This window comes from Camellia sinensis, unplaced genomic scaffold, assembly GCF_055761805.1.
Source record: "Camellia sinensis isolate YWXY unplaced genomic scaffold, ASM5576180v1 Unanchor3, whole genome shotgun sequence".
Lineage (NCBI taxonomy): Eukaryota > Viridiplantae > Streptophyta > Magnoliopsida > Ericales > Theaceae > Camellia > Camellia sinensis.
The window spans coordinates 12,076,816-12,102,434 of record NW_028129178.1 but is presented as its reverse complement, the minus strand read 5'-3'; the positions used below and the strand labels follow the sequence as shown (position 1 = coordinate 12,102,434).

The window sequence follows — 25,619 nt, the reverse complement described above, 5'->3', positions numbered from 1 at the left end:
TATTATATGTCTGTTATTCGAAATGATTTCCATATTATATACTTTGTATTTTAATATCAAGCTCTGTTTAGCTCAATAATTATCCATGGTGACTTTTATGCCCTTATGCTCTTAGTATAATATTTCTCACTCTGCCATGTGCTTATAGTTGTTAACTATTTTCAGATGACGTGTCAGGATCATCGCGTGGGGTAGGCACAAGGCACTTTATAGTCACAGTCTAAGCTCAGGTAATGTAATTAAATAGATGCTCCAATGTATATGTTTTGTTATTATTAAGTAAAGTTTTGGCTACCCTTTTATCTTACTCCGCTTCTCTATTAATTTGTTAGGACTTTAGTAATTATCTTGTTGTGACACCAAACCTCCGAGTAACGGGTTTGGGTCGTGACACTCTATCTGCATAATGCTGATCAATTTGCAAGTATTGATGAGTGGAGTGCGAAAATGGGGCAAGCAAATCCCTCTGTTTCCCTCTCTTTATCTCGTAATGACTCCACTCCTTCTGGCTCAAGTGAGTTGGCTATACACGTTGAGTCCAAGGCCTAATTAAGACAGCATTGCCTAGTTTTACTAAAACTTTGCAGTATTGAAGTCTGTGTTCTATTTGTTTTTATATTATTTCACTACTACAAAAATGCTTAAAATTCTTCCCTATATATAATTTTGGGGATGTCAATGAAAACGAGCATACAAAGTTCCCTATATATATATATATATATATGTTATATACATACATACATATATATATATATATATATCTTTGATTAGGAAACATTATAGAGAAAGCGAGAGAGAGAGAGAGAGAGAGAGAACAGAAGAAGAAGATGAGCATACAAAGTTTTTCTTTTCAATCTTCCCTATATATAATTTTGGGGATGTTTATAGAGATGAGCATACAATATATATATATATATTTGATTGGGAAACATTATGAGAGAGAGAGAGAGAGAGAGAGAGAATGAGAAGAAGAAGAAGAAGAAGATGAAGATGAAGATGAGCATACAAAGTTTTTTTTTTCAATCTTCCCTATATATAATTTTGGAGATGTTAATGAAGATGAGCATACAAAGTTCCCTATATATATCTATATATATATATATATATATATTTTTGATTGGGAAACATTATAAAAATAAAAATAAAAATCGTGTTATTTGATTTTAGTTTCTGCATTATGTATATACATATATAAATAAAAATCATGTTATTTGCTTTCAGTTTCTGCATTATGTATATATATATATATATATATCTTTGATTGGGAAACATCATAAGAGAGAGAGAGAGAGAGAGAGAGAGAGAGAGAGAGAGGAGAAGACGATGAAGATGAGCATACAAAGTTTTTTTCAGTCTTCCCTATATATAATTTTGAGGATGTTAATCATGATGAGCATACAAAGTTCCCTATATATATATGTTATATACATACATATATACATATATATATATAGCTTTGATTGGGAAACAATATATATAGAGAGAGAGATAGAGAGAAAAGAAGAAGAAGATGTAGATGAGAATACAAAGTTTTTTTTTCAATCTTTCCTATATATAATTTTGGGGATGTTAATGAAGAAAAGCACACAAAGTTCCCTATATATATTTGATTGGGAAACATTATAATAATAAAAAAAATCATGTTAGAAAAAAATATATATTGTTAAGTGTAGCAATGAAGATGCCACGGGATTTTAGTAGCAAAATGTACGGTGGAAGCGATCAACTTGAAAAACTTAGCAACACGGTCATGGTGTGTATTGTAATAGGTAATTTTATGCCATCTTTACGCCCTATGAATGACAAAGATATCTTGACCAACAAAACAGCCTTGGGTATTCTTATAATCACCGTGATTGTGAATGTCTACGTCAATTAGGCACTTCTATAATTTCCAAAGAAATACTAGTACAACATGTTTTTGTTAATTTTTTCATGTTTAATATGAACTTTGTCGGTGGTTACTGTTGCTACCACTAAAAAAAATATCTAGAATTGGAGTATAGTGAAATACACCACACACACACAAAAAAAAAAAAAAAAAAAGCATTAAGAGAACACATTGGAGAGAAAATTGCAGTTGAAAAAACTGAAAGAAAATGTCAACAAGTATTGGATGATGGCAGAAACTGGGAGCCCCAAGTTTGTGATGGCATGTTCTGTGACTTGCTTTGCTTCAGGGGTGATTTGTCTTATAACTGCTCTAATTTTAGCACGAGTGGAGTTTCGAGTACAGGATATTGTTACAATCTCGGATCAGATTCTACGGGGTCAACAACTTTAATTTTTGTAATTCAAACTGCTATAGTGGGCGTGGGGATTATTGGTCCGGTATGTAGATGGCTCACTGCCAAAAAATTCAAATGTTCCAAGGAAAGTACCAAAGGCTTCAAAACTGAGCTCAAACCAGAGAGTTCTTGGATTAAGACGTTGGAAGAAGAGCTCCATAGTTCTTCAAATCCATGGTCTAAAATTGAGAAAACTTGTCCAGCGCACCAAAAATCTAGTTTTGAACTTCTGTATAACGGTTCAAGTTATGATTGTCGTAACAAGCAAATTAACTCTTTTATTTTACTTCGCTGCTCTATTAATTTGTTAGGACTTCAGTTATTATCTTGTCGCGGCGCCGAACCTCCGGGTACTAGGTTTGGGTCGTGACACTCTGTCTGCATAATGCTAATCAATTTGCAAGTATTGATGAGTGGCATGCGAAAATGGGACAAGCGAATCCCTCCGCTTCTCTCTCTTCATCTCATAATGACTCCACTCCTTCTGGCTCAAGTGAGTTCGCTATAGACGTTGAGTCTAAGGCCTAATTAAGACATCATTGGCTAGTTTTACTAAAGCTTTCCAGTATTGAAGTCTGTGTTCTATTTGTTTTATATTATTTCACTACTACAAAAATGCATAAAGATCTTCCCTATATATAATTTTGGGGATGTTAATGAAGGTGAGCATACAAAGTTTCCTATATATATTTTTGTTATATACATACATACATACATATATATATATATATATATATCTTTGATTGGGAAACATTATAAAAGAGAGAGAGAGAGAGAGAGAGAGAAAGAGAGAGAAAGAAGAAGAAGAAGAAGAAGAAGATGAAGATGAAGATGAAGATGAAGATGAGCAGACAAAGTTTTTGTTTTTCAATCTTCCCTACATATTATTTTGGGGATTTTAATGAAGATGAGCATACAAAGTTCCCTATATATATATATATCTTTGATTGGGAAACATTATATATATATATATATATAGAGAGAGAGAGAGAGAGAGAGAGAGAGAGAGAAGAAGAAGAAGAAGAAGATGATGAAGACGAGCATGCAAAGTTTTTTTTTTTTCAATCTTCCCTATATATAATTTCGGGGATGTTAATGATGATGAGCATACAGAGTTCCCTATATATATATATATATATGTTATAAACATACATATATACATGTATATATATCTTTGATTGGGAAACAATATATATATATATATATATAGAGAGAGAGAGAGAGAGAGAGACGTGGGAAGTTGTACATGAGCATACAAAGTTTTTTTTCATCTTTCCTATATATAATTTTGGGGATGTTAATGAAGATAAGCATACAAAGTTTCCTACACATATATATATATATATATATATACATATATATATTTGATTGGGAAACATTATAAAAATAAAAAATAATAAATAAATAAATAATCAATCATTGTTAAGAGTAGCAATGAAGGTGCCACTGGATTTTAGTAGCAAAATGTACGAAGGAAGCAATCAACTTGCAAAACTTAGTAGCACGGACATGATGTGCGTTGTAATAGGTAATTTTATTTCATCTTTATGCCCTATGAATGACAAAGATATGTTGACCAACATCACAGCCTTGAGGATTCTTATAATCACCGTGATTGTGTATGTCTGCGTCCAATTAGGAACTTTTATAATTTCCAAAGAAATACTAGTACAATATGCTCTTGTTAATTTTTTCATGCTTATGTTGTTTGTAATATCAACTTTCTCAATGGTTGCTATTGCTACCACTAAAAAATATCTAGAATTGGAATATAGTGAAATACACAAAAAAAACATTAAGAGAACGCATTGGAGAGAAAATTGCAGTTGAAAAACTAAAAGAAAATGTCAACAAGTATTGGATGATGAGAAAAATTGTGATTCCCGAGTTACGTTCTGTGACCTGCTCTGCTTCAGGGGTGATCTGTCTTATGACTGCTCTAATTTTATCAAAAGTGGAGTTTCGAGTGCGAGACATTGTTACAATTTGGGAATCAGATTATGGGGGTCAACAACTTTAATTTTTGTAATTTAGACTGCTACAGCGGGCGTGGGGATTATTGGTCCAGTGTAGATGGCTCGCTGCCATAAAATTCAAATGCTCCGAGAAAAGTACCAAAGGCTTCAAAACTGAGCTCAAACCAAAGAGTTCTTGGATTCAGAGGTTGGAAGAATGGAAGAAGAGCTCCATAGTTCTTCAAATCCGCGGTTCGAAATTTAAAAAACTTGTCCAGCACAACAAAAATCTAGTTTTGAACTTTTGTATAATGGTTCAGGTTATGATTGTGGTAACAAGCAAAATAACTCTTGTCATTTCCCTTTTTTTCATTTTCCTGCTCATGTCATGTTACCGCTGTTGCTATAAGTTGTTTAAAGAGCTTGTACATAACTCAACATCCCCTATGAAGTCAGATATTGGCAATTATAATTTTTGATTCTTGAAGGTTAAAAGGAACTTACTCAAAGTACCTTGAAGAACATTAGTAAAGCAGCAGATCATTTCATTGTCAAGGCCAACAAACAGCAGCCCAGAAATTTAACCGAGCTTCTTCAACGAAAATCTACAGGCGGCTTCAAATGCATATTAGACTTTCACAGTGACAAAGTTCCATCATTAGATTCTCAAGAACCTCCTAATTGCTAGGCTTTGCCAGTGGTGAGTCTAACTTGCATCGCCATTGAAATTTCCAAAATCAATAAGAACATGGCTGATAGGCTTGTGCGCATGTGAGCAAAGGCCTCTCATACGTCAGACATGTAGACAAAACCATGGATACCAAAAAGAATCACACAAACGGTAGAGATGCTGCTGATGAAGTGCGGTTAGAAGTCAAATTTGATGGCAAGTGGCTTGGTGAAGGACTCACCAAAATAGCTTCCAAAGAAACATCTTGCAGAGAGATTTTTCAAAAACTCATTGATTGTGCTCAGAAAATTGTTATAAAATGCAATGCAGATATCAATGGAAGCCCCGATAAGAACCCTACCAATTGGCCCATTAATGTTATAGCAATTAATTCCATGTACAAAATTTGCAAATCTCTATTGCTGGATGATGAAGGTAACAATCACCGGATAAATCATGACAAATTGTTCGTGAAATTATTTGGCGTGATCATAGGCATGTTTCTTCTTTTTCTTCTCTTTCTTTTTTTTTTTTTTTAACAAGGGTATTTGAGGCTTTTCCTTGTACTTTTATAGTCACCGGACCCATGCATACTTGGCAATTACTGGGGCACAAACTCTGAGGGTGGCCTCAATAGAATCAAGTAGTTTATATGGGATTTCAACTCGTGACCTACGCTTCGTCAAACGCTTATCACAACTTAACTTGGTACTTGTGTTATCAACTTACCTACTTGGTGTTATGCAATTGCAAGTATACTGGGCGCTTGTTGTGACATCCTGAATGTTTAATTAAATACCACATAATATTTATAGCTATATATAGTTATGGTTGTATGTGATAATATATTATTAAAAAAATTAAATAACTAAATAAATAAATAGTTTATAATTATTTGAAGAATTGGACCAAATAAAATGACACCAAAAGTTAAGTAAATAAATATAAAAGTAATAATAATAATAATAATAATAATAATAATAATAATAATAATAATAATAATAATAATAAGATAGTTATCCAATCAAGATAGCAAATTTGTGAGTTAATTAGGATGGAAGGTGGCATTTGTGGGTTAAGCCACCTGTACAAAATATATACATTTGGATCTATTGGATCTACTCATCATTATGAAGATACTCACCAGATGGTGAGTCATCACGGGGGCCTTGTGTATATAAGGCAAGCTGAGGCAGGAAAACTGATGGTACCAAAAGAAAGAAAATCAGGGGAGGTACTGCAAAGAGATGAGTCTCGAAAAGATGGGAAAAATAGAAAGAAAATATGAGAAAATAATCTTGGGGTGAGTTATATTATACCTTGAGTCACCATAAAATATTTTACGTATGTTTTGAGTTAGCATAATTTAATTTACGTAATTTGTATTTTATAAATTATATTAATATTTCGATTACGTTAATTATTTTCTGAACTCTATTTGCTTAAATTGAAACCCATGAATATGTTTGTTTAAATTTTAGAAATTATTTGATAATGATTTTATAAACAATTATGTTTTGTAAATACCACCACGGGAGTCTCATGCCTTGGGAGACTTAAATAACCATTGGCCTCTGTTTGGTCACTTTGTGACCCTCTATTTGTCATGGATCCATTGACCTCTGTTCTGACTGTCACTTCAGTAACCTCTGTTCTGTTCCGTTCTATATCGTAGTTATGGTTATTTATTTACATAATTTCAGTATTTTAGTTTCTGCAACTTTAAATAATTTGCTTATTCAAATTAAGTTATTCTAACTAACTATCCATGGTTATTTTGTGTTTCTTATACTTTTGGCATAATATTTCTCACTATGCTGTGTACTTATAGTTGTTACCCTTTCAAGTGATGAGATGTAAGGAAGACCCGTAACTTCATGTAGTGGAACCCGTATAAGAATTTGATGTTGATCCGTGATTTTGTTTTTCTTTCATTTTCTTCCTTTTGTTTTTTTTTTTTTTTTTACTGAGGGTCGGTCATTGAATAAAAAAATAATAAAAGCCCTATAGATGTACTTTCTTTTATCAAAATAGTTGAATGAAGTTAATTTTCTATTTAATTATTTTCTTACTTTCATTTTGCCTCCGTCTGCGCCATTTAATTTGTTACGATTAGAAATTATTTAGTAAGTTGCGATTCCAGCCCTAAGCCCCTGGGGTCAGGTCGTGACACTTGCCTTACCAACTTACCTGGTGTTACAACCATGAAGTGCTTTTCCAGTGCCATTGAATAGAGGGAGACGAGTGTTCGACTCACAGCTCAACTTCTCGACGAAACTAACGAGATTTTGAAAATTTTTGAACAGCATGAACTACTCTATGTAACACCCTAAAAAAATATTTAATTTTATAATTGTGGGAAATAAAATGTACTTTAAATTAAAAATTATTGTATTTTACAAAATAATAATATAATGTTATTTGATCACTTTGAATCAAGCAAAGAATATATATCTATATCTATATTATATTTTATTATATTATAATAATAAGAAGAAGAAAAAAAAATAAAAATAAAGAGAAAATAAAGAGAGAGAAAATAAATGAGTTGCAATTCATGAAAAGGAAACATGTGGTGCGCAAGGATCCTCTAGAGTAATCCTCTAGAGTGATCTCCTAAAGTGGATGATCGGACGGTTGATCTTAATACTCACCAAAACGACGTCGTTTTGGTGAGTATTTTGAAAAAAACAAAAAACAAAAAAATCAACAATATCTGGGTTCACTTTCACTCTGTTCTGGGGAGAGTTAGAGAGAGAGAAGGGACCAAAGCTTTGATTTTGCTTTGTTCTTTCATGTCCTCTTGAAATCTCACGGTTGAATAGTAGTGATGGAGAGATCTGAAAGACCTCCTCCGCCGATCGTAAATCTACGATCAATTCTACAAATTTTCTAGTTGTTTTGGAGGGATTTGATTTGATAGAAGAATTCTCTGCAAATTTCGATTCGACAAAGCTCTTTTTTCTGTAAGTTCATCTTCAATCTCTGCCTCTTATTGGGTATTGAACATTGTGGTTCTTTGCTGTTGGATTTTGCTGGGTTTTGTTTTTGGAGATCAGATCTATGGCATTTAGGCTTGTTTCGATTGGGTATATATATATATATGACGCAGAAGCCAAATAAATAGCCCAAGTGTTCTCCTCCATAAATCTGATTTTTTTTTTTTTTTTGTTCACATTTTTTCTTCAATCTTTTGATAATGATGATGATACATATCTGAATCAATTTTATTATTGAATCGATTTGATCTTCTTTTTTATTGAATCAATTTCATTCTGTTCACATTTTTTCTTCAATCTTTTGATGATGATGATGATGATGATGATGATGATACAGATCTGAATCAATCTCATTATCGAATCAATTTAATCTTCTTTTTTTATTTATTTTGGTCTCACGGATCAAAAATCGACGATGATGATATATTCTGAAGCTTCTTTGTCATTCTGTTCACCTTTTTTCGTTTTTTTTTTCTCATTTTTTTTTTAAAATTTCCCCCACCAAAACGACGTCGTTTTGGTGAGGATTAATCTCAACGTTTGATTTCATTAATGGGACACATGTCGAGCCTATGTCACTCACTTTAGGAGATCACTCTAGGGAGATCACCCCAGAGGATCCTAACACACATGTGGTCTGCCACGTATAAGCATGGTAAGCCACGTGTTTGAGCATGGGCACCTACTCACCTATAAATAGGTGGCGCGGTTAGAGGAAGGAAAGGAGAACAAGGAAAGGCATATATTTTTGAGGGTGAGTTGGGAATAAAATTAGGGATCAAATTTAAGATGAGTTTTATTATATTTTTGAGTTATTTTAATTTGTTTTATATAAATTATGTTTTGTAAATTATATTGGTTTTTAAAGCATATTATTTGTTGAATGAATCATATTTGCTTAAAAATGAAACTCATGGATATAATTGTTTATTAAAATGTGTTTTAAGTAATTATGTTATAAATAAAGATCTTATGTCTTGGGGGATTTAAATAATCACTGGCCCTCTGATTAGTCACTTTGTGATCCTCTGTTTGTTATAGATCCACTGATACTCTGATTTCTGGTGTGGAGCAAAGTGTTGTGTAAAGTAAAGTGTTTGTACGAACCACCTCTTGAGTCCATATATCTTTTTTGTTCTGTTCTGTACTGTGGTTATGATTATTTTGGTTATATGATTTATGTATTATATGTCTGTTATTCAAAATGATTTCCGTATTAGATACTCTGTATTTTAATATCAAGCTCTGTTTAGCTCAATAATTATCCATGGTGACTTTTATACCCTTGTACTCTTAATATAATATTTCTTACTCTACCATGTTCTTATAGTTGTTAACCACTTTCAGGTGACGTGCTAGGATCATCTCATGGGGTAGGCACAAGGCACTTCATAGTCATAGTCTAAGCTCGGGCAATGTAATTAAATAGAAGTTCCAATGTATATGTTTTGTTATTATTAAATAAAGTTTTAGTTACCCTTTTATTTTACTCTGTTACTCTATTAATTTGTTAGGACTTCAGTTATTATCTTGTCTCGACATTGAACCTCTGGGTACCGTGTTTGGGTCGTGACACTTTGTTTGCATAATGCTGATCAATTTGCAAGTATTTATGAGTGGCGTGCGAAAATGGGGCAAGCAACAAATCCCTCTGCTTTTCTCTCTTCATCTCATAATGACCCACACCTTTTGGCTCAAGAGTTGTCTATAAACGTTGAGTCCAAGGCCTAATTAAGACATCATTGGTAGTTTTGCTAAGGATAAATTACAAATATACTCTCTGAGACTTGCTTAAAATATGAATTGTCTCATGTGATTTGAAAATTACCAATACGTTTTTGTCAGAATTTTTTATTTAATAAAATTAATTGAAAATGTGAAATTTCTAACTGTTCACTTATATAATAATAAAATTATCTGAATTATTAATTAAAATAAAATTTTAACATTATTAAAAACTATTAATTAACTTGATAATTTATTAATAAAATGATCTATTTATTATGAAATTATAAACCTTAGGGGCATAATATAATTTCTAAAACTACATAGGGTAATTTGTAATTTAATTAAACCTCAGAGGGTGTGTTTGTAATTTACGCTTTTACTAAAGCTTTGCAGTATTGAAGTTTGTGTTCTATTTGTTTTTAGAGTAAATTATAAATACACCTCTTGGAATTTGCTTAAAATACAGATTATTAATTAAAATATATTTTTAAAATCATTAAAAATTATTAATTGACTTAATGATTTATTAATAAAATGGACGATTTATTATGAAATTAAAAATCTCAGGAGGTGGAATGTAATTTTAAAATTCACAGTAACAATTTATATTTTAATCAAATCTCAATGATGTATTTATAATTTACTCTTATTTTTATATTATTTAACACGATTATAAAAATACCTAAAATCACCCTAATTTAATTGAGTTTGATCCCCGATTAAATGTGATTATATATTTTTTATGTCACCGTCTCCATTCTTCGACCGGCGCAGAGTGACGAGCGGCGACAATGGAGGCGATCGGCTAGCGGCAGCAGTGGCAGCGATTGGCGAGCGGTGGTGACAACTATTTTTCTCTTCTCTTTTCTTCTTCTCTTCTTATTCTTCATAGAAACACTGCTGTGCTTTGGATTATTGGACTGAGTTGCTTATGCTCATTGAGATTTTCCGAGTCAAAGTTGCCACAAAACGAAGGTAAGAAGATTTCCTCATTTTATATTGATAGTTATTTCGGTTTGGGTGCCAAGAACATGCAGGAAAAATCAATCAAACTATAGAAATTTTGAGAATTGGTGTTTCATTTTATGGGTTCAGTTAAAATGAGCATGCCTTTGGTTTTTTGGGTTAGTTTAGTTTGATTTTGGGGGAAAATCAAAGAAATAGCAAACAAAAGATTTAGAAATTTTATATTCTTGTGTCTGATTTTCTTGAATCAAATAGAGGACCTCTAGGTTGAGTTAATTTGTTTTTTTTAAAAAAAAAAAAAAAAAAAAAAAAAAAAAAAAAAAAAAAAAAACCAGTTACAGAGATAGTGGGTAATGTGCTACTTGTGGTTAATGAGCTAACAATCAATTGTTCCAGATACAACTGGCTTTTTGGCAATCATGAACATGAGCGAAGGCCTACCAAAGGACCTAGACTTGTTGCCTCTGCAGCACGAATTCGACTGGGACATGTCACTGACCAAAGAGCAGAAGTTGACAGCGATTCAGTGAATCTAATAAAATACTTCTGTATAAGCCACTGATCTTATAAATCATCTTGCACTTGTGCTTTGATCATTCGGCAAGTAGTGGGCAGAGCTTGGTTTGATGTTTCAACCTTGTTCATGGGACTGAATGATCCTATCTTAAGACCAACTAACACTTTGACCTGACACTTTTTTACTTAGTTGGAAGGATGGTTCAAATTCCTGAAGACTTCAGGTAGAAATGGAAGCGCAAGAGGAGATAGACTATCCAGCTGGATGGGCAACAGGAGCAAAACCCCTGGAAACTCCTGCTTCTATAAGAAGATTATCCAAGATTTTAAAGGCACACCCCTATAACATATCCAGACACCAATCAAATTTTCCTTATCTTTGGAACTGATTGCATAGTGAAGTTCAAAACAGTAACCAATGTTTCATCCAACAATAATACAATCAAATTGTGACCAGGACAAAAATAAGATAATCAAACTGTGAAGATCCAAGTTCTGAATCCCAGCTGACTTATCCTGAATAAAAGGAACTCAAATGTTTACCAGCAGTTCCACTTATAGTTACTTTGCCAAAATTGGCCTCCTACAAATTTTTTATTACTATATCCAACAATCATCAGTTTGTACCTTCGATATTAGAAGGTTTTTAAAACTAAAGTCTCAGGTTGATCTTCACATATAAGGGATGAAGAGAGTATTGATGACCTATTTTTGCATAGTCATGTGACTTTGGTCTTATGGTGGAGATTATTTTATTTGGTGGAGGTTGATTGGGTCATCCCCCCTTGTGCTTACATGCTTGTCATTGACTTTTGGGGATTTGGTTGTAATAGGAAGGCCTCTTGCTTTTTAAAGATGTGTAGTTTTTGTGGTGTTGTGTTCTATGGTTGGAAAGAAACGGAAGAATTGAGGATAAATTAGAAGATATGGAGGGTTAGTGGGATAAAAAAATTTATTTGACATTTGTGTTGGTTTTGGTGTCTCCTTTATGGTGATTCCGTTGTTTTGAGTAGTGAAGATTGGAGTCCGGCGTGTGACATGTAATTTTCTTTTCATGTTTGATGGACTTCTTGTCCACCATTGAACTCTTTGTACCTTTTATTGTTCTTTTTTTTCTTTTTTAATGATATTTTTGTTGCTTATATAAGAAAGAAGTGGGTGAAGTAGAAGAAATGTTGTTCTTATTTAGCTAAAAGCAATATGATTTAAGAAATTGTTATGTGAAGTAAACTTTGTTCTTTTGATTTGTTTCTTAGTGTCATATTGATGTTTCCTTTGCATTGCTGTCACTTACACAGTGGAACATGAGTGATTGGTTGAAGCATACTCTGTTATAAACCAAAAACTGAAGCATTCTCTTTCCGAACAGACTAATTTGGAGAGGACCATCCAGGAATTGAAGGTTTGTGATGTTATCATGGTCAAGGGTTTTGTTCTTTCATTTTTGCATTGATGCTTATATATTTGTGTTGAAATTTAATGTATAAAGAGAAATAGAGAATTGTATTATTGATTGATATCTTGATATATTACAATAATTCCTATATATAGAAGAGAGGATGTGGGAAGAGAATAGGTGAGTGTGTAGTAGGTATGGAGTAGGTGAGGAGTAGGTGGAGAGTAGGTGAAGTAGGTGAGTGTGTAGTAGGTGGTAGTGGTAGGTGTGTAGTAGGTGAATTTTAACAGCCCCCCGCAAACTCAAGGGGGATAAGAACTAACCAACTTGAGTTTGGAGAGAGTAACAAAACAAGAAAATACATAAAAATAAAAGAGGATAGGAGACACTGTATGGTCGTGTCAGACCATTGGTGAAGACACTGGATGGTGGTGTTATAATGTTGTAGAGGACACTGTATGGGGGTGTCATAACGTTGTAGAGGACACTGTATGGTGGTGTCATAACGGTGTAGAGGACACTGGATGGCGGTGTCAGACCGATGTAGAAGACAGTTTATGGGGTCATGTCGGACCGTTGTAGCAGACAATGTTGTGACAGTTTACGGAGTCTTGCTGGACCCTTGTAGAAACTAACCGGAATCAATGTCGGGACAGTTTACAGAGTCTTGTCGGACCCATGAAGGAGCTAACCGGAATCAATGTCGGGACAGTTTAGAGAGTCTTGTCGGACCCTTAAAAAGTCGCACCCTCAAAAGGTGTGCCCAATCTTTCAAAAGGCGTGCCATCAAAAGGCGTGCCCAATCCATAAAAAGGCGTGCCATCAAAAGGCGAGCCCAAGTCATAAAAAGATGTGCCGGACATGATGGCGAGACGCGTCACCACATTGGCTTGCGCGCCCGTTTTGTCGTCTGGCGTCAAGTGGCGCGCGATGCGCGGATCGGCCCTGGCTATTTAAACCAAGGTTGAGGCGGAGGCTGTGCAAACCAGTCTGAAACCGCTGAACATTTTCATTCTGAAATATCTGAATATTTGCATTCTGAAACATCTGAACAATGGCCTCTTCTTCCCGTTCAGCTACCCAGAACATGGCCTCATCTTCCCGTGGTCTGCTCACTCTCTTTCCCGACCTCAACGAGTCAACAGGAGAGATAACTAGTGCGGTGGCCCGTGAACCTCAACCAAACACCTCTGGTTTTGCTCCGTTGAACTTTCCGATGCGGTCGGTGGAGCAAAAAATGGCAATGCAATCGGATGTGGAGGCCAATCAGTATACATTGAAGTCATGTGTGGAAACCATGACTGCGGTTACAAATTTGTCGAACCGGCTGCAGAGTAGGACAAATGAGGTGCAGCAGTTAAACGCCCAACTGGCTCTGCTCCAACGCATGTATAAGGATGCGCGAGCAGAGATAAGTGTGCTAAAGGCGGAAAATAAGGAGCTGAAGCGGAAGGCCTCCGTGATGTTTCGATTTGGAGGGCCGCCATATGCTGCAGTGGAGGAGCAGGGAGGAGTGAACGTGCTCGGCGGATTAGGAAGCACAGAGGCAGCACCGTCAAGGACCGCCCAGGACGGAGGCAAAAAGAAGAGACCAGCGGCAGAGTAGGTCGGTGGGTGGCCGTCTGCAGAACAGAAAACAAATCTTTTGGTGTTGTGTTGTGGTTTGTTGTGGTTGTTTTTTTTTTTTTTTTTTGTGTAAAATTGTGATCGGGGTTGATCCCTGAGTTGAATAAAAATATGGACTATTGTGCAAATTTGTAAATTTTTTGTTTTGTTTTTTTTTTGTTTTTTTTTTTTTTGGAGCATGGGGATGATGAATAGATAAAGATGAATAAAAATAATAAAGGTGAGAGTGGGGAACATCAAGGGCACCAATTAAGCTGGATAATAAAAAATAAAATTATAATAAAAAAATAAAGGTTGGGTGTGTGGATCTCAACAAAGCTAGAGCAGATTATAACAAATCTCAACGGAGGAGATTTGGTATATTAATGGCAGAGATCCTACTACGACCACTAATGGCGGTAGGGAAGGCTGTCGACGGCGGCAGATCAAAGAAGACGGTAGCGATGGAGTCTATCGGCAGAGATGTGGCAAGCGCCAGCAAGGCCGCGGCGCTGGACAAGGGTCGCGGCTTGAGCTGATGAAGTCGGAGAGGAGAGCCGAGAAACGATTGCGGCTTGACGAGCCGCCTTCGACGCCCAGGAGGAAGCCATAGCTCAGAGCTCGTCGATGGTCATCTGGTGACTCAGCCGGAACACCACTTGTTTCACTGAGCCACTGTGCGACGAAGCCGAAAGAGTTGAAGAACGAGGCTCCGCCGCCGGAACCGGCACCGGCAAAGAGAGAGATGATGATGGTGAGCAATGACGGACGAGGAGGAGCTATGATTGATTTGTTGCCGGAGGGATGCATAGCGAATGTGTTGTCGCTGACGAGCCCTGGGGATGCGTGCAGGCTTTCTCTGGTGGCGTCGTTGTTGAGGTCGGCGGCCGAATCGGATGGAGTTTGGGAGATATTTCTACCGTCCGATTACATGGACATCATGGGAAGAGCGGTGGATCCTACTCCTTCTGCCCCATGGTCCAAGAAACAGCTTTATCTATGGCTTGATCTATATCAAGACAAAGTGACAGTCGATATCCAAAGGCGAGAGGAGATGGGTGGATGGAGATTCAGTTGGGTGAATACTTCAACAAAGGAAGAAGCTGGCGGCACGGTTTTTGAAAACATCAAGACCCATCTCAGTTGGATCGGTAGCTTGCAACTCCACCTGAATGCCATCAAGCTCTCTCAGGTCAGAGGTTCGAGGCTTTTCAGGTTGCCTACGAGGACTTGACCACTGAAGTCCCCTCCGTCCGAAACGCCGCCTTTTATGAGATTGCCAAGATGAGCTTCAGCTTCGCTGCCATCACTGTCCAATCGCCCCCTCTTGATTGAAGAGTTAAGGTATGTGTAGAAAACTCCAGCGGATTAGGTTGAGGTCCGGCGGGCGGCTAAGGTGAGGTTGCCGCCCGCCGGGAAGCGAAAATACTAGGTTCTAAATCTGCTCTGATACCATGTTGAAATTTAATGTATAAAGAGAAATAGAGAATTGTATTATTGATTGATATCTTGATATATTACAATAATTCCTATATATAGAAGAGAGGATGTGGGAAGAGAATAGGTGAGTGTGTAGTAGGTATGGAGTAGGTGAGGAGTAGGTGAAGTAGGTGAGTGTGTAGTAGGTGGTAGTGGTAGGTGTGTAGTAGGTGAATTTTAACAATTTGCTTCGTAGGCTGATTCGAGAAGGTGTGAACGAGACTACTCTATAGCATAGAAGGAGATTGTTGATCTCCATAAACAGGTAATGGGGAGAGCATCACAAACCTATTTAGTTTTGAACCACTCTACACTTCTCTTACTAATAAGTTAATACCGTAGGTAACTATCATTATAAAGGAATGCCGAGATGTACAACTTCGTTGTGGATCTGTGGGTAATGATTATGCTGATTACAGTACCACTTTTCCTGTTGTTGAGTTAAATGCTGACTCTGATGTTGAAAACGTTACTTCTTAAAGGCTGGTAAATTGTGATTTTTTTTGTTCCTCAGTTTAATGTTTTTTAGGATCTATTTTCTTGAATCTGTGTCTGAATTTTAGACAAATAACGAGTGCATGCAAGGACGCTAAACAATTATGACAAATATGGATATTAATGTAGTCATAAATTGTTTCATGACTATAATAACAACATCCCTAGGTGGCAATGCCGATATTAGTATTTATATCTTATGCTGATTTTAGTCCTTTTTCAGAGTGGTACTGAATAGTTGTATTAGTTCATTTATTTTGCTGTTTTCAATAGCTGGCTCTGAGAATCTGTTTGTTTGCTGATGTCTGGCAGCATGACATCCGTTACAGGTCTGAACAACAATGAATGTCAGATAGCAAGAGGACAGGTACATTTTTTTGTCTTACCATGTGATGATAATTACGTATAGTAACAAGGTTTTTCAATAAGAACCACTATTTAAGAATTTTTTGAATTGATTTCTTCTAAACTAACGCAGTTAGTTGATGCTTTTCCCTTGTTGATCCTTTTATTTAATATGTTGAAATCATATTCATATTTGAACTTGACTTCATAATCAAAGACAGTGATAGCATTCCATTTATGTTTGTTAAATTATTTCATGTAATCAAACCAAACCAAACCAAGCCTTAAGTCCCATCAAATGGGGTCGGCTACATGATTCCTTCTTTTTCACGTGGCCTTATCCAAGGTCATTTTGTTACTGAAATTAAGTAGATCCATATATCTATTTACAACGCTAGCCAACGTTAATCTAGGCCTATCCCGTCTCCTAACACTCTCATCTACCGTTACAGTATCGCATCTCTTCACTACTGCCTCCGTTGGTCTCTGTTGAACATGACCAAACTATCTCAATCGATTCGCTCTCAACTTATCTTCTATCGGTACTACTCCTACCCATTCCCGAATACACTCATTCCTAATTCTGTCTTGTCTAGTCTTGCCACACATCCACCTTAACATCATCATCTTAGCCACACTCATCTTATCTACATGTTGTTTCTTGATTGCCCAACACTCTATCTCATACAACATCGTTGGTTTAATAGCCGTTCTATAGAACTTACCTTTTAGTCTAGTGGATATTCGTTTATTGCACAGTATCCTAGACGCACTTCTCCACTTACACCATCTCGTCTTAATCCTATGGGCCACATCCGCATCAATCTCTCCCGCTATTGTGATAACCACTGGAATTCTTAGCATGACACTTAAGTGCTAGTGATATTCTGCAGGTACTGAACTGCAATACAGGATTGGACAGGACTTGCAATTTTGTGAAGGTGAGCAGTTTAATTTTAAATACAAAGTTCATGGTTTTGTGAGACTGATTGGAGGTCTGAAGTTACTAAAAACGTTAAAAAGCCTATAACCTATACCAAAAAGTCAAAGATTCTCTTTTTTCTCTACTTTTTGCACATCTTTTCGTAAAAAGTTAAAAAATCACCCCCAAACATACTAGTTTTTTTTATCTCATATTTTAGCCAAAAAGTCAAAAAGTTACTAAAATAGCCTATTCCCAAACGAGGCTGTGTTTTTACTAAGAAGGTATATAATTTTGTTTAGCTAGCTTCAATTAACCACTTGATATGGCTACTGGTTTTCTTTATTGTCATGGAAAATGTATTATAGTTGGATTGGATCTATACATACATAGGTGCTATGATCTCAAAGGTTCATCACAAAGCAGAGCAGAAGACCATGAGAGAGCCACATTTAAGGATCTGGATTCTGGATCTTGATTTTATGTTTTACCCTGACCCCTTGACCCGTCATCGATTTTTAGCGTAAGTTCATCACTCTGTTGGTCTCACTAATCATTACCCTCATTGCAAAGTAAATACTTTGTCAGTTTGGTCAGGGAGGAAATTATTTGGAAAGTGAGATTGATATGGAGAATAAGGAGAGATTCTTGGCTAAATTTTTGGAGTTCTAATGTTTTAGATTGGAAAAAATATTCTATTTATCTCCATAACCCCCTTCACTCTGGCAATGGAAGTGTTTGCTATACCTTGTGACATGTGTAGGCTTCTGCTGCTATTTTTCTGAAGCACACTATGTTGTTTTTTTTAAATAATTTTTTTGAAATGGCTATGCTACTGATAATATCATAAAAGTACTTCAACAAGAGCGTATTGGTATTCTCTTTCATCAGGATGCGCACCAGTGGGTCCCACTTGGAGAAGTTGGTGCACGTGAGATGACAGTTGCAGCAAGGGAGGGTTGCAGACAACTACGGGTAAAAATCACGAAGATTTGATATCCTTGTATATATGAGTTGAAGCTCTCTTTGCCAGAAAAACTTGTGTATGGATTTATATTCTTGTTTGGAAGCATGACTTTTGTGAGTATTGTGATATGCTTTGCCCTGCAGGCCATGTCTCCACAAGACAGGAGTAAAATTTTGCTGAGCATAGCTGATGCCCTGGGAGAAAATGAAAGACTGATCGCCATAGAAAATGAAGCTGACGTTGCTGTTGCATATCTGGCTGGCTATGAACAATCATTGATTGCTCGGCTGACTCTAAAGCCTGAAAAAGCAAGACTTTGGTCCATTTGTGTTTAGTTTTTCTTTCTTTCTTTTAATTTTGATTTAGATAGCAGGGCATATTATTGAGCTAGGCAAGACTGTTGATTTATGGAAGTTTGGTTAGATTGGATTCCAATTTTTGTTTTACTTCATGATTATTTCCCAGCTATATTTACTTACAGAAGTGGCATTCCTTCTGTTAAATGTTCTCATTGGGAAACCCCTCTCTTTCTTTCTCCAGGCATTCATGTATTATTGTTTCTAAATTCAATCTTATGATATGTAGATTTCAAGTTTCGCAAACTCAATTCGTGTGCTGGCAAACATGGAAGAGCCAATCGGTCGGGTTTTGAAGAAAACTAAGGTACTGAAATGGAATTTTGAGGATTTAATTTATTCTGACTTTGGGTATTTTGATAAGGGAAAGGTACAGAAAGAACATTAATATGTTTAAAAGGATTTAACTAGTAATATTTCGCTTTATCTACTCAAGGTATCTTTTGTTGCACAATCAAATTCTGACTTTTGCCCCTTGAGTTGGAAATGAAGAAACTAGGTTAGCTTCTTTGAAAAGAATGTGAATGCACGTCTACAATTTTTATCAACACAACAGACCATATTCTTTTTTTCCATTTTTTTTTTGTTTCTCATTTCTGGAAGAGGTTATTACTTTTTGATTTTCTATTCATGGCCTTTGATCATCATCATCATTGATCTCATGAACTGATATTTTTGGACTACTTTCTTATCCAGATTGCAGACAGGTTCATCTTAGAGAAGACATCATCTCCCTTGGGTGTTCTCCTGATTATTTTTTAGTCTTGTCCCGAGGCACTAGTTCAGGTAAACTGGGCTTGCAAGTTTTTGGACGAGGTTGAAGTTGAGCTGATAATAAATACATAACTAAAGACTGAAAATTGAGAATTTGCATGCGTCTCCACATATGAATGCTAGTCTGTCTATGAAGTCATGGAGGTGATATACTTGTTTTTAATTCAATTATCCTAGCTTACTTCTTTATTTTGTTTGTTTTGGTGGTGGTGAAGTGGCAAGTTTTTTTGTGTTAGCAAGAACAATGTATTGGGTATGATAAATGAGACACTTAATACATGCAATGTGTTAGATATGAATTTTTACTTAATTGTCCTACAAATAGTAAGTTTATTCATATGTTTTTAGCCATTTTTGAATTAATTTGTATTTTCATTTTTCAGGTCAGGAATTGCTTGGAGAGATGCAAAATATGGCCAAAGAATTCAAGAACTTTGTGCTTGAAGTTTTTTCATTTTTTAATATATGTAATCATAGTTAAAAACTTTTTATTAATTCTTTTGTATATACCTTTTGAACATTCAATAGTTATTACACATACAAAATGTGTGATGGAATCATCTTTTAATGATTAATGACACTCAAAACGTGTGATTAAAAATGATCTTTTTTAATTACTCTCCCAAATATTACACTTTGACAAAATTTAAAACGTGTGATTAAATAACATACATCACACATAAAAAGTGTGATCTGTTTATGATTTTGTAGTAGTTTAAATTTCAACAGCATAAGACATATTGTGATATCATTTGGATTTCAAGTGTGTAATAAGAACTAGATTTGGATATTATTCAAATTTCTGATTATATTGCATATGCGAAATTTTAATTTGCACTTCTAGTTATGTTATTTTCTTTTTTAGTTATGATTAAATTTTTTTTTTAGTTGTGACATTATTTTAGTTATAACTCACGAGTTCTTTAGTTATGACATTTTTACTTATGACATTTTTTTTTTAATTATGGCTTAGAAAATTAAAATATGCCCTATAGTGTTTCCCATTGCACATTGTCATAAGTTGTAACGAAGCCATCTAGCATTTTACACGTACAAGTGTTTTTTCATTTCCCTAAATGAAAGGAACTTTAAGGGTTCGCTTGGAAAGTGGGTTGGTTTTTTAGTTTTTTGGTTTTTTTGACTATTTTAATCTGGGGTTAAAAAGTCTGATTTGCACAGCGGTAGCAGCGGCGGCGAGACGAGACGACAGCGATCGGCAGCAGCAAAGCAACCGGCGATCGGTAACAACACAGCCCTATACGGTTCTCTCTCTCTCTCTCTTTTTCAATCGATTGATGGCTCTCTGTTTGATTTGGCAAGCTGATCTATTAGTATTTGTATTCGTTCACTTTTTTTTTTGTTTTGCTTGTTTCATTTTTAAGTATAGTTGCTAACAAGTGAGTAGAGACCCAATTTGAGTTTTTTGAAATTAGATGTTGAACCTCCACCCAAATATCTACATGATCGGTGCTTTAAATCTGCATATGATTTTTTTTCCCCCTTCTTATTGTTGATAGAAAGCACATATGAATTAAAATTGTGTTTGATTTGTTAGTTATAGTAATATAATTTGAGAACAAAAAACCAGTGATAAAAAAAATGTTATCAGTCAACACAACTTTTTACAAATATTTTGGACATTTAAAAATAAAAAATATAATAATTTAAAATTCTGCTATTAATTTCACTTTTTGTGTGTGTGTGTGTGTGTATTTCCACCTTTTTAAAATCTTGCATAATTATTTTTTAAAAATATATCATCACTCTTAACTTTTAAATTCATAATCACCATGTATTGTGTGGTGCCAACAGATTTTGTTGCCTTTTTTAGTGCATTATTATGAGACTTAAATCTTAGAATGACCTGTTGTGGCCTTTTTTATTTTTATTTTTTTTAATTTTAAATTATTTTACTTATTTATTATTTTCATGTTGAAAATAGCTGATGCTTTTGCTAGAAAGCAAACAAATGAAGGTGTATGAGTGAATGAATGACGTGATGAATGAGCAATATATTATTATTTTTGACCCTTTAGCCTATAAAAACAGTGATGAAGTTAGATATGTTATTTGACTATTTATCCATAAATTTAATCAAAATGGTATTGGTATGGTATTGTATATGGTTTAGATTCAATTATTATACCATCCATGACTTAATTGTTATCTCATACTTTTTTAATTTTTTATTACCAGTTTGAATGGATAAAGATAACAATGCTAGTTTTGAATCTACCGGAAGCCCTATTGTTCCACCAGAATCATCTAATTCTCAAACTAATGTTTCCCCATCTGAATCTAAGCCTCCTAAACCCCCGAACAAAAGAAAGAGTGAGAGTAGTGGTGGGAGAGCACCATCCTCGGTTTGGGACCATTTTGATAAGGTTATAGGAGAAGATGGGAAACGTAGAGTAGTGTGTAAGTATTGTTATAAAGAGTATATGGCCGATTCTAGGACTCATGGGACTAGTAATTTGAGAAGTCATACCCCTAATTGCAAACAATTTCCAAACAATGATAAAGATGGGCAACAAACATTGAGTTTTAAACCAAAACAAAATGCCGAAGAGGGTGCTGAGGTTGTGGCAACAAGTTTTAGTTTTGATGCTTGTAAAAGGCTCTTGCCGAGATGGTGATTATTAATGAGTTACCTTTTCGATTTGTGGAGGGAGTTGGGTTTAAAAGATTTTGTAATGTTGTCGTTCCTAAATTCACACCAATCCCATCTCGTCATACCATAGCAAGAGAGGTGACAAACATATTCAACAACGAGAGGGATAAATTGAAGAGGTTGATGAAGGGTCGTAGAATTTGCTTCACTATGGACACTTGCACTTCTATTCAAAATTTGTGTTACATGTGTCTAACGGCTCATTTCATTGATGATAATTGGAAACTAGAAAAAAGAATCATAAACTTCCAACAAGTTGAAGATCACAAGGGGGAAACTTTGGGTAGAAAAATTGAATTGTGCTTGCTTGAGTGGAACATCGATAGTATCTTCACTGTAACTGTTGATAATGCTAGTTCCAACAATCTTACCATTCAATATTTGAGAAGGAATACCAAAGATTGGAAGGGGACCATTTTGGAGCATGAGTTTTTGCATATGCGGTGTTGTGCACATATTCTAAACCTTGTTGTGAGTGATGGATTGAAGGAAATGGATGATTCTATTGCAAATATTAGACTTGCGGTTAGGTATGTGAGGTCTTCTCCTAATCGACAAGATGCTTTTAAGAAGTGTGCGGCCTATCTAAAACTTGTGACTACTGCTCTTGTATGCCTAGACGTACCAACAAGGTGGAATTCCACATATTTAATGTTGGAGGCCGCTGAAAAGTTTGAGAAGGCTTTTAACTGTTTGAAGTATGCAGACTCCAATTTTGAAACTTACTTCAAGGATGTTGATGGTGGGATTAGGAGGATTCCAAATGAGGAGGATTGGAAAAAATGTAGGTTGTTTGTGAGATTTTTAAAACTATTCTACCTTGCAACAAAGAAATTTTCCGGGTCCCTTTTTGTTACTTCCAATGCATTTTATAAAGAGATGTTTAAAATTGAAAGCACAATTGATCAATTAATTTTGGAGAATGATGATGTTTTGTGCACAATGGCTATGAGTATGAAGCAAAAGTTCAACAAATATTGGGGGGTGGAAATAAGATTATTTTGTTGTTGTATGTTGCTGTTGCTCTTGATCCTACAAAAAAGATAGCATACTTGGAGTTTTGTTTTACAAATATATTTCATGGAGATAAGAGGAAGGTGGATGAGATGGTGAACAAAATTATTTCTTGTTTAACTCGTTTGTACAACCATTATGCCACAATTTATTCATCAAATGAGAGTGTCTCGAGGGTGACTGAAGTGGAGACAATGGTGATTGATGAGGATGATTTGGATTCTCAAATGGAATCCCAATTTAATTCATATTTGGAAGGGCGCTTCACTGGTGGAAGCAAGTCGGAATTAGACAAGTACTTGGGCGAGGTTGAACATTTTGCAAAAAATCAGACATTTGAGATATTGGAATATTGGAAGAATAATGCAACAAAGTATAGAGTGTTATCTCAAATAGCAAAGGATGTGTTGGTCATGCCCATTTCTACCGTTGCTTTGGAGTTGGCTTTCAGTACCGGGGGACGTATCCTTGATCCATTCCGTAGTTCACTTGCCCCTTCCATGGTTGAAGCTCTTGTATGTACACAAAATTGGCTTAAAAGCAACCTTTCAATTTCTCTTCGAAAAGCAATGGATGATGTGGAGGAATTTGAGCAATACGACTCGGGTAATATGTGAATATCTCTTCATTTTTAATTCTATTATTATTTTTACTATGCAAGTTTATTTATCTTCTCTTGTTGACTCATGCTTTTAGGTACTTTGGAGCCATGTTCATCTTCAACCCCAAAGTCTAATGTAGATGCTATAATTGAACTTTAATGTTCATTTGGCTCATGTGTGAGGTTTTTCTAATTAGTTGAGATCAGATTAATATTTATTTATTTATATCTATTTATTTATATTTATTCATTTGGCTCATTGAAATTTTTTTTGGCAGATTGTTGGATGAGATTGGACATTGAACATTAGACCTAAAGAGTTTAGTGAAGCCTTGGATACCACCTTTTGAAATTATTTTGGATGAAGTTTGTAGACAATGTTATTTTAGTTTGTAACTAATTTTTATTATTATTTTTTTTATTTTGGATAAATGTAAAATTTATTGGAGCACTAAATTTTAGGTAAGCTTTAGATTTTGGATGGATGTATGGATGGATGGATGAAAACTAATTTATTTTAGTTTCTAACTAGTTATTATTATTATTTTTGCATTTTGGATTAATAGGTAAGCTTTGAATTATGGATGGATGGTGATAACTAGTTATTATTATTATTTTTACATTTTGAATGAATGTAAAATTTAGGTAAACTTTGGATTATGGATGGATGGAGATAACTAGTTATTATTATTATTTTTGCATTTTGGATGAATGTAAAATTTAGGTAAGCTTTGGATTATGGATGGATGGAGATTGATTTTAGTGTGAATTTTAATGTTGTTTTAGTTTGTAATTAGTTTTATCAATTATTTTTGTATTTTGGAAGAACGTAAAATTTATTATATCATTATATGGGCATTTATGTTATAATGAAATTTAATTTATAACTTTTCCATAAATAAAAAAAAAAAAAAAGTGCTTAAAAAGTAGCCCAACATGTCAAATTTGTTCAAATTAATATCATAACTAAGCCCAATTAAAAAAAAAAAACCCAAACTGCAAACCGAACTGCACCCGCCCGCACAACCGACTGACCCACACGCACAAATCGCCAACCGCACCGCAAGCGGTTGCGGGTTTGTTTTTTTCAACCCGCACGTGTGCTGGTCGGGTCGGTTTTGACACGCACCCGGCCAAAATCGACCCGCAACCAGCCCTAATATAATGTAAGAAAGATGCCGTTATAGTAATCTTTATAATTTATGAATGAAAATAAAAAAAGTAAGATTTTATGTTATTTGTATATATAATATGTATTCAATATGATTTAATAATATAAATTACTTTAATATCATGTAATGACCAATAATTTATATATATATTTAATATTTTTATATATCTATATATGTATAATTCGGGTTTCGGGTTGCTCGGGTTTTTGACGTTTTTGTCCAAGCCCATCCAAATTTAATTCAGGCTTCTGAATTTTTGCCCAAGCCCGTACCAGATTTAAAAATATCTTCTCCAAGCCCTAAAAAAATTCAAGCTGGGTTCGAGTTGCTCGGGTTAAGCCCGCCTAAGTTACGCCCCTAGTTTTGAGAAGAATTTTGAAAAGTAATGACTATGGTTTGAAAAAGAGAAAAAGTTGTTTGAAAATTATAAAAAGTAATGATTATGGTTTGAAAAACTTGTTTGCAAAATGAGAAAAAATATTAAAAATTAAAATATTAAATATATTCCGAAAATTAAAATATTAAAAATATTTTGAAAATTAAAATATTAAAATATTACGAAAATCAAAACATTAAAAAATATTAAGATTAAAATATTAAAAATATTCCGAAAATCAAAATATTTAAAATTACAATATCAAAATATTTAAATTAAAATATTAAAATATTTTTATGAAAATTAAAATATTAAAAATATTCC

General features: G+C 34.6%; 1 protein-coding gene and 1 pseudogene across 10 annotated transcripts; both read left to right on the top strand.

Annotated features, from left to right (window-relative positions):
- The first annotated feature begins 1,675 nt into the window (after positions 1 to 1,675).
- On the top strand, positions 1,676 to 14,736 carry LOC145816091 (uncharacterized; annotated as a pseudogene).
- LOC114292688 (delta-1-pyrroline-5-carboxylate synthase) lies at positions 10,345 to 20,036 on the top strand. Of its 10 annotated transcripts, none has more exons than XR_014358604.1 (12): positions 10,347 to 10,615; positions 11,003 to 11,454; positions 12,421 to 12,524; positions 15,799 to 15,867; positions 15,945 to 16,088; positions 16,410 to 16,464; positions 17,336 to 17,383; positions 18,256 to 18,339; positions 18,475 to 18,639; positions 18,917 to 18,994; positions 19,384 to 19,605; positions 19,845 to 20,036. XR_014358604.1 is itself a non-coding variant. In XM_082912425.1 (12 exons), the coding sequence occupies exons 5-11, from the start codon at positions 16,048 to 16,050 to the stop codon at positions 19,447 to 19,449; spliced, it is 537 nt and encodes a 178-aa protein (XP_082768551.1). In that variant the 5' UTR covers positions 10,353 to 10,615; positions 11,003 to 11,454; positions 12,421 to 12,524; positions 15,799 to 15,867; positions 15,945 to 16,047; the 3' UTR covers positions 19,450 to 19,473; positions 19,845 to 20,036. The 10 variants fall into 10 exon arrangements, 6 of the variants coding, with proteins under 6 accessions (XP_082768552.1, XP_028092501.2, XP_082768553.1 ...); XM_082912425.1 differs by having other exon boundaries at positions 10,353 to 10,615; positions 19,384 to 19,473; XR_014358605.1 differs by lacking the exon at positions 11,003 to 11,454 and having other exon boundaries at positions 10,345 to 10,615; positions 15,945 to 15,999.
- Positions 20,037 to 25,619: the final 5,583 nt, after the last annotated feature.

Coding starts and splice junctions, on each gene's coding strand:
- LOC114292688 (XM_028236700.2), top strand. CDS start 16,048: ATGCTGACTCTGATGTTGAAAACGTTACTTCTTAAAGGCTG. Junction 18,340..18,474: donor AGGGTTGCAGACAACTACGG/GTAAAAATCACG, acceptor TTTGCCCTGCAG/GCCATGTCTCCACAAGACAG. Junction 18,640..18,916: donor TGACTCTAAAGCCTGAAAAA/GCAAGACTTTGG, acceptor TATGATATGTAG/ATTTCAAGTTTCGCAAACTC.